At 32.8% G+C, this 10102-nt stretch overlaps 2 protein-coding genes across 2 annotated transcripts; one reads left to right on the forward strand and one right to left on the reverse strand.

Moving 5' to 3' along the window:
• Nucleotides 1–550: 550 nt before the first annotated feature.
• LOC110629861 (T-complex protein 1 subunit epsilon) lies at nucleotides 551–5432 on the reverse strand. Its single transcript, XM_021777030.2, has 9 exons — nucleotides 5014–5432; nucleotides 4027–4345; nucleotides 2918–3266; nucleotides 2637–2769; nucleotides 2476–2528; nucleotides 2050–2152; nucleotides 1236–1402; nucleotides 1027–1140; nucleotides 551–912 (listed from the first exon to the last, which is right to left on the reverse strand). Exons 1-9 carry the CDS (start codon nucleotides 5210–5212, stop codon nucleotides 742–744), a joined length of 1608 nt encoding a protein of 535 aa, XP_021632722.1. The 5' UTR covers nucleotides 5213–5432; the 3' UTR covers nucleotides 551–741.
• Nucleotides 5433–6643: 1211 nt separating this feature from the next.
• LOC110629312 (anther-specific protein BCP1) lies at nucleotides 6644–7279 on the forward strand. The gene has a single exon (XM_021776218.2). It carries the CDS (start codon nucleotides 6779–6781, stop codon nucleotides 7082–7084), a length of 306 nt encoding a protein of 101 aa, XP_021631910.1. The 5' UTR covers nucleotides 6644–6778; the 3' UTR covers nucleotides 7085–7279.
• The last annotated feature ends 2823 nt before the right edge of the window (nucleotides 7280–10102 follow it).

The following is a 10102-nucleotide window of genomic DNA, read 5'->3' on the forward strand; positions in this document are numbered from 1 at the left end:
TGGTACACATGCACCTAATAACACTCTCTGAAGTACACATTTCTGTCTTCTTTCATAAACCCCTTTTCCTACTCTTCAGTCTATGTTAAAGATAAAGGACAGGGAATAGCAGTATTGCCAGTTTGTCACTACTGTAGGAACAAACCAACCACATTAGAACAGCCTGCATACTGTAGCCGAAGGGTTTTCTTAACAGATGCATTTGTACCATGTACTTTAATTATGATCAATGAGCTAAAAAGTGCATTGCTTAAATTATCCCTTTCTAGCCAGTTAAAGAAAAGAAAGAACTTTCAACGCTCCACAATCAATGCTGCCTATAATGATTCAAGTATATGAACCACTCTGGGCCTGAATAGGCTAGCTATTTTTCTCGACAGGCATCTCCTACCAAACCAAAATCAATAAATACAATCCTCTGCTTAGAAATTATTTTTCCCCCTATCCAAAACATGTGGCCCTAGTATTTGCAAAACGCATTTAAAACAAGTGCAGAGAGGAAGATGGATGCATTTCATAGATGCATGATTATAACACATCAAATCAGTAATGAGTTCAACTACGTAAGAATTTTCATACCACATATCCAATGAACGCCAGTACAAAATTTATAAGCTAAAACAAGCTCCCATAAAATGAACATCTTCAAGAGACTCATCATACCAATCAAGCCAACAATGTATTATGAGTTCCAATGTTGGTTAAGCAGTGCAATAAAACAAAGATCATAAAGATCACAACTCAATAATCAGAAGGTGAGATGACATCGTCAATTTTTAATATCATTTTGACTACTTGTGTTGCAAGCAAAATCTGCTGTTGCTTCCCTATCAGGGTCTCGAAGACATTTTGTTCACTCATGTCATTTGTGCCAATATCATTGCAATCTATTCCACAATGAGGATTATTCTCCTGTATATTTATTAGAAAAATGAAAATTAAAATAGTTAGTATGGATCGGTGGACAACATGATAGGAGACTGAAGTAATAATCAAGGATAAAATCAGTTACCATATTCCATTTACCTTAATTTGCTGAGATTTCACAGCAGATAGCGTCTCAATAGGTTGAAGGCCACTATTTTCAGCAAGTGCCATTGGGATGGAATCCAAAGCATCTGCAAAAGCCCTGATGGCATACTGCAGATAAAAAGAAGTAAACATCACTAGTATTCACAGTAAAAGAGAAACCTGGAGGAAAAAGAGGAATAAAATTTTTTTAAAAAAATTCACACCTGCTCAACTCCAGGATATCTATCAGCAGCAGCCTCTACTGCAATTGAGCAAGAAATCTCAGCTGAGCCACCACCATATACAATAGAATTGTTGCGAATAAGGTTCCTGGCCACACACAGAGCATCATGGATGCTTCTTTTTGTCTCTTCTATAATCATTTTGTTTCCTGATATCACCAAGCACCAGAGCCTTGTGTAAGATCAATCGAATAACTTTAAAGACCACAGTCATCTATCACATTAGCATTCTTTCTAGTTAGTCAAAAGTTTCCCTATCCTTCTGTTCCTTTCTTGTGTAAACTTTTTGCAGAGCCAAAACATAAAACAGAAGCAACAAAAAATGCATTTCTTGTCACAATGAAAGTAATACAAGTTATATTACTAAGCAATTATATTCCAACTGGCAATTGAAACTTGCGAGTCCACCAGTAGTGCTATCACTTAGACAGCAGCAATAATTTCCTTCTTTCCATTTGGATAGTACAACACCAACAAATTCTTAAGAGCATGGAAGGTATTTTCAAATGCAAGTGTGCTGCATTGCACTAAAAGTAACAGTTTTGCATTATGCTATCATCTAGGTGATTACATCTCAAACAGACAAACCTCATGGATATCTCTTGCGATCAAATGACTCACATGGAGCTCGTCCTTCAGAAACTAACTGATATTAAAATAAAATATTTACAAGTAGCTTGAATCATATGCAACTATAACTTGGAAGGGTAACTCAAAGCCTCATCAATCACTATAACACTACAAATTAAACCAAATCAATAGCAATAAAGAAAAGGCAAGGAGAAAATAAATCTACCTCCCCGAATGAATATGGTAACAGCCCTTGAATTTGCACAGTGTTCAATGTAAAGCATTCGATCTTTTGTTGTCCCAAAGGACTTTTCTCGGACCAAACCAGCCTTCACCATATAAAATGTGGTAAAAAAAAAGTACCAGGTAAGGATTGCAATCTAAAGAGAACTAGTGTACAACTGTGCATGAATAATGCATAATCTCAGAATGCAGAGAATATAAAATGAAAATTTTTAATTTCCTAAATATTTTTTTCTAGAACCACAGTGAATAAATAAATATAACTATGTTCTGAATATTTATTCCAAATAAGAAAACTCATGGCATCCTCTTAAAGCTATAGGTTAATAATATATAAAATGTCATTACATGCCTATCCAGCCAATTTAAAATTAAAAATGGAAAGGAAAATGGCAATTAGAAAAATTACCTTGCCCAGCTTTTCAGGTGTTAACTCCTGGAACCGCGGAACTATTCTTCCACCTACAAAGACAAGATATCAATGCACCATCATTTTGCCGATAACCATTTAGATCCCTGTAGCAACTGATTATGCTGAGAACTTTGTCTATAAGCTGAAGGGACGCAAACCTGTGGCTATTGCTATCAGCTCTAACTCCACACCACCAACCCATCTAACTGCAGGCAAGTTCCTGTGCATTAATAAATGATTTGCCTCATCATCGAACCCCCATTGACATATAACCAAGGTAGCACCAACATCCTGTACTCAAATTTAATGGAAAGGAAAAGATGTAAACAAGATAGACAGATTGCAAACAACTGTCCAGTAGTTCCAACAAAATAAAACAAGTCCCATCAATAGTATAATTGCATCAAGTTTTATGGTGATTGAATAGTGGAAAAACAACCTTGCATTTCTGAACCATGTCATCAAAATACTGTTGTTCTTGCTTACGCAGAGTCTGAAACTTTTCCACTGTATCAATATCCACCTTATGTTTAGTCTTGGGCTTAGGTGGTTCAAATGGGCAAGTCAAGATAGCAATTTTTGCATCTTCAATTTGTTTTGGCATCTGTGGATGACTCATATCCTTGTCGACTACTATTCCATATATTAGTTCAGTGTCTTCCAATTTGCCTCCTACTTTCCCTTCAACTTTTATCAAATCCAAATTAACATCCTTTCTCTCTAAATCTGCAACGGCAATAACTGCTTTGACGGAAATCTCAGCCAAGCTGCGCTTGCATCTATTCACACTGCAAATAAAGAAAGAAAAGCTTTAAAATTACAACAGAGATCATGAAAGACATATACACATCAAAAGTAAGAAAAGATCTAGAGTGTGGATTTAGAAAAGCACTTCATTTTAAACACCCTAAATTCAGCTACACATTAGCAATAACCCTTCTAATATGTAAAATTCAATAAGAAAAATGAAAGCTAGGGAAGTTTATAACTTGAATTTCCGGAGACATTATCTAGGTTAATACAAAAGCAAAATTTCAAAGGTATGAAATAGGCTTTCAAACCCATTAAGATAATTCGAATGGATCAACCTCACTAGGTTTGCATCTATCAGGAATCTCCAATTCTAAGTTCACTTCATGGTAAACATTTGGCAGTGACATTAGCAGGCAACAACAGTGATTTGTAGTAGAAGTATAAAATCATATTGTTAAGCACCATATTACAAGATATTATAAATTGTGCAGATACAGAAAACTATACGATTTACATGCAATAAAATCATATTGTTAAGCACCATATTAAAAGACTTGACTTGTTTATTGCATGGTAACAAACACATGTACAACAAAATTTGAACACACAGAAACGAACTTTGAACTACAAAGAAAAATGGACAGCTTCGGAGTACAGCGTAGCATTGGAACCAAAAGACATCCAATATGACAAGCTACTTGTAATGCTAAGAAACGATCAATTGACAAAATGACAAATGAAAATAAGTATACTTCCAGTAAAAGTAATAACAAAAAATAATAGAAACAAAGTTACATCTTTGAGGACAGAGTGGTCATGCAAGTTTGAATTAATGGCTCTAGATTCGTCACTCCAAAATCAAACTTCTGTGCTATATGCTCCAAATGTTCAACAGCTATTCTAGAAGCCATCTCATAGCCCTCTGCTATTCTAATAGGATGAATTCCACGTTCTAAAAGCTTCTCAGCCTGCTCCAAAAGTGCTCCAGCCACAACAACAACACCAGTTGTTCCATCACCAATTTCATAATCCTGACTCCGAGAAAGCTCAACCATCAGCTTGGCAATCTGATTGTCCACATCCATCTGCTCCAAGATCGTAGCACCATCATTTGCTGAAAAAACAAGCAAATAAAAACACACATCAATGCAGAACCCTAGTAGACAATCAATCTCACCAATTTAAAATTACTTAATACACAATATGCAACATATGCTGACATGTAATAGCATAAGCAAACACAGGATGTCCCCTCCCCATTCCCAGGAATAACAAGTTATGCGAACTTATTTTCAGAAGACCCAATAAGTCTCATTTTTTCAAGTCAAGTTCTAGCTTCCAAGTCAAAGACCGCGCAGTGTAATCCTAGTATAGCAGTCACCAGGCACATAAGAGGATTAATCTCAGGCATGTCTATGATGAATAACACAAGCTGCTTAATGATCTCAATGATAGTAACCTTCTAATCAAAGACGATAAATCCTCCTCTTTATGAAGTTCGAATTGCAGATGGTAAATATGTACCAGTTATAATACTTCATCAAACGAGTCCATTATATAAACCCTACTCGTGCATCCAACCAAAAAAATGGAAAATGCAACTAACACCAGATCAAAACGCAACCTAAACAATCAAAATACCAACTATGAACTTCACAAAATCAAAATATAAAAAGAGAAAGATATATATATATATATATATATATATATATATATATATATATATATATATATATATATAAATCAAGTAAAAGCAAGAGACTGAGAGAGAGGGGAACAAACTGATGGTGACGTCGCCGTCAGGACTCTGAAGCATCTTGTCCATGCCCTTGGGGCCAAGAGAGGTACGAAGGATGCGAGCAACAGTTCGTCCAGCTGAAATGTTAGCTTTTTGAGCATCTAAACCTCGCAATCGAGTCTTCTGCTCCTGCTCTTTTAATATAATGAATGGCCTTCCGAACTCATCGAAGGCTAACGCCATTTCTCTTGGATTCTGATCTTCTCTTCACTGATTTTTCTCTACTTGGCTCACAAACTCTGCAATCAGAGGAATCGGAATGTGGAAATGAAGGAAGAGTGTAGAAGCTCCAGTGACAGGGACTACTAGCAGTGTTACAGCAGTAGCTGGATCGCTCAGTCGATCGCTCGATCTGGGTTCTCAAAGCCCTAACTCTGTAGTCATTTGAACGCGCCTGCCTCCCTTTCTGCTGAGTTGGGCTTTGGACTTTGGATAGATTGCCTATTGAAAAGGCCCGTTTCAATCCAATATGTTAAACAAAAGCGGAAATGCCCAGATTTTAAAATCTAAATATTTTCATAAAATTATGACTTAACGATAGTAATATATATTATTTATATTATTTTTAATTTAATATTTCAGTTTATCTCTAGTAAATTTAAATCTAAAGTATTAGTTTTATTTAAAAAAATTTTCAAAATTTTCCTAATTAAATTACTTATAATAATTTTCACCTTTATTAGTAATAATTTTTAATTAATTTGTGACGATATTAATTAAACCATATTATTTTTTTATTTTTTATACGTAAATTCATAATAAAGTCCATAATAAAATCACCTTATTATATGACAAGATTATTTTGAAATTGGAATCACCAATCTAATCATTCAATTTAAATTTAATAAAAATTATAAGAATTACTACTTACATAGTTTTTAGGGAAAAAAAACTAAAACTTTTTAGCAAAAATTATATGAAAAAGGAGAGATTTTGAGAGATTTTTTGAATATTTTATAAGATATTTTAGAACTACTATTTCTCTGTACAATATTTATCTTCTTTTTTTTTAATTTTTTGTTTGAAAATTGTTTTTCTGCAAAAATTTAAAGTTAAGTAATCTTTTATTTATAATAACTATTAACTATGTCAAGATTTGACGAATTATAAATATTAATTAATTATTAAATAGTATGACATTAATTAATACAACAAATAACTTTCTTTTTTTAACAATAATATGACATTATTTTTTAGTGATTAAAGAAAAATAAAATATCAACATAAATTACATAAAAGAAAAATTAAATTATTTTTATTAATTAATTGTATAATTTGCAATGTTTATTAATCCTAAAAATAATTAAGTGATTAAAAAATAAAATAATAGCATAATAACATTGAAGAAAAGGTTTTTTTTTTTATTAACAAGGAAATAACTAATTAGTGGGCTATAATTAAATATAATTGAAGTTGGAGAAAAATTTACTAAAAAAAGTGAAAATTATTTAAATTATAACTAAATTGAAAATAACTAAATTAAGTAAAATTAGCTTGATTTAGTGATTCTTAAGGTGATCCCAACTTACAGGGAGAAAAGCTTGCCACCTTTTTAGCTCATTCTCGTCCATTCCTCCATAGCCAAAACTACTATATAAACTCTTGTAATCTCCGTATTCTTCATCAGCGCCTTCTTCTTTTGCTGTGTTTTATCTTGTATATCAGGAGCTTTTGCTTCCTCGAATAAAGTTCTTTAAAACACCAAAAACCCTTTCCCAAAAAAAGTAAAAAACCCTCCTTTTCAGAAAAATGGCAAGCAAGGCTATCATCGTTGCCCTTCTCCTTGTTGCCCTTGTTGGAGTGGTATCAGCAGCAGAACCAGCCACCGCAGCAACCACCGCCGCTGCACCTGCCGCCAATGATACCGCTGGCGCTGCAGATGCAGCAGGTGCACCAGGTGCTGCTGCTGGTGAGGCTGCCTCTGGACCAGCAGGCAGTACTGCAGCAACCTCATCAACTACTAGCCCTACTGCTGAAGCACCTGCCAGTGGAGCCACTGCCCTTCATGTCTCTGCTATTGCTGGAGTTGCAGCTGTTGGTGCCTACTTCATCTAAGCTTTTTTTTTCAATAATTTAAATATATATTTATATGCATTTATTATCTTTTGTTATGTTAAAGAAAAAAAACTAAAATTCATGTTTGTTGATTTTATGATTTTGTTTGTTATTGTAACTTGGGATCAAGTCTCCAGATTCATGGAGTCATCTGAATAAAGGAATTCGATTTCTCTTTTGATTTATTTGCTACAATCCAAAGCTATGTTTTTATTTTTTCTATTATTATCATTTTCCATGAGTAAGAAAAAGGAATAGAAATGAACAGATTGTGATTAAGTGAAAAATCTTACATACACCAATTTGATTTGCTCTTTCTCTGTTTCTCTTCCTTGAGGAATTTTATGGGTTAATTTCTCAGCAACCAAACAGGTACAACTTTTTTATTTTGCATAAAAAAATTCATCCTAAGCAATAAGTCTTGAGTTGCCATGAAATGCTCTGTTGATCATAGCTAGGGCGACTAGTTTTAGGTTAAAATTGAACTTAATTATATAATTCAGTTTAATTTTGGTGAATCAGTGACTTAGATTTCGATTTGATTCGAATTTTTTATGGTAAAAACCAAAAATCCTAAGAACCTGAGCTGAAACTTGAAGCTTGAGCCAGAGCCAAGTAAAAACGAATCCAACATCATGTATAGCAGTTAAAGCCTAACGTCGTTCTCTGAATCTCTTCTCTCATTCTTTGGCACTGCTGTTGCGCCTCTTCGCTCTTTTTGTACTCTTGTTCTTCTTCCACTTGTAGGCCTTTTGCTCCATTGATCCGCTCGCCATCACATCCTCAGATGCAGTTTAGATTTCATCATGTTGCCCAATCGAACAATGTATGTTAGCAGAGTGATGAATCGATGAGCCTTTCAGCTTTCAAATTAAGATGTTAAATTGGGATTGTGAATTGAACTTATTTAGCAAGGTCTAGGTTTTATTTGTTAAGGTTTATTTGGGGGTTGGATTCAGTTGATCGCCCCGCTATCTTTTTTCCTTTTTTAAACTTATTTTGGTTGTTATACACTTATTCTGTTTAAATTTTATTGATCGTTGAAATGCAAATATTTAGGCTCTGTTTGCAGTAAAAAAAGAAAAAGGAAAAGCATTTTTCAAAGAAAATATTTTTTAATAAATTTATATATAAAAATATCGGTAAAATTTTAAAATTAATAAAATAACTTTTTCTATTAAAAAGAAAAAAAAATCTCTTTTTTAAAATAATTTAATTTTTCTTTAATCAAAAATTATTTTTTACTAATTAAATTTTCTTATCTCAAAATAAAAAAATAAAAAATATTTCCTAAAAGATATTTTATATGAAACAAACTTGTGGATTGATGTTTTTACTTGTTAAACGTTAACAATGCATAGGCGACTAAATATTTTAGTAAATAACGAATAAATCAAACTTAACCAAAATACATTAGTTTTATCATGTATAAGTTATTTGATTTTTTATTAGTTTGATTCAAAACCTAATCTCAACATGAATCTTACTTGCAATCATATTTATATTTTAGATAGCTTCAAAAATAATTTCCCACGATTGTGAGATCGCAAACTCAGCAACATAAAAAAAAAAAAAGAAGTATATTGATTTTAAAATCAGCATATATATACAATGATCAGAGAATGCACAAGAAAAAGACATTTCTCTAAAATCTGATACCAAGCAAGAAATTGTCAAGGCATAAAATGACAATTTCTGCAGGTTTTCTTCTTCTTTCTTCAGAGACAACCATCAATTATTCTTTAGTAATATATCATCAGAACTCCAAACACACAATGGTACCACACAAAAAAAACAACCTTTCAAGTTCAAATTTCCTTGTCTGCGCCCAGAAAAGGGATGAACAAAGTGATGAATACAGTTAAATATTTTCCAGACATTCTAGCTTCCTGTTCATCCAACGACAGTATCCAAAAGATTACTTTCTGGAAATGCAAGAAAAGCCAATTCACTAATGATGAACTTTATCAAAAGCATAACAAAACATAACCTTATAGATTGCAACACCTGAGAACAAGTTCAGCATAATATCAACTTAATTCCAATTGGTCAACCAGCTGTTGATCTTCCGTGAATAGCTCAATGTTGTTGAATAATAACACAAAGGAAGCAAATTTAATTGAACGTGCTTTCTGGTTTTCTTTTATTTCTTTCCCTCAACAATATCTGATTTCATTGGATCCAAAATTAACACAGGTAACCAACAATTCATTACATCAGACACCCCATTATCAGGCTTACAGAACAAAAAATGACAGACAAAAACAGTATGCAATTAAGTGAACTAGTTTATATAAGACTAGGAAAAAAAAAAAAGGAATAGCCCATAATTTCAAACCTCAACTTCATTTATGTTTTTGGACCCTCCAAGTGAAATCTTTTGCAATTAAATTTCTTAACTTTGTGATACATGGAAAATGGTCATGACATCATCAATCACATCCAAGAATGAACATCGCAGAAGACATTTTCTTTTTTAAATCTTTCATTCTCGTTTTCAATAAAAAAAATTAAAATATTTTATACATAAACATGTTGATTTAAACATCAAATAGATAACAAATTTTCTCAGGAAAAAAATTCTCTTCAAAGAAATTGGGTTATCGTGAAAATTTTGATATTTTATCAATTTTTTCAAAAAAAAAAGGAGAAAAATAGATTTTAAAAAAAAAAAACATCTATAATGTGGTCAATGATGTCATTCCTGATTTGGATATCAGCTTGTGAATTTTCCAAGTCCGGCAAAATTTAAGTCCATAGCACCAAACAAAAAAGTTCCAAGGGATTGAAACCAAATGATTTCACTTAGAGATTTCAATACCAAAAACATGTAAAACTAAAAAGACAAAATTAAGAGCTACTCAAGAAAATCAATAAAAAGATAGCATGAGCAGACGTTGAATCTACTAACAGAGTACATACAACTGTAGTCGTTTGTCATCAAGTAGTAACCATCAAAAACACTGGAGTGCAGCTTCAAGAAGAAGGTCGCCGGTGGCCGTTCATAGATAATACAAG

This window comes from Manihot esculenta, chromosome 13 (assembly GCF_001659605.2).
Source record: "Manihot esculenta cultivar AM560-2 chromosome 13, M.esculenta_v8, whole genome shotgun sequence".
Taxonomy (NCBI): Eukaryota; Viridiplantae; Streptophyta; class Magnoliopsida; order Malpighiales; family Euphorbiaceae; genus Manihot; species Manihot esculenta.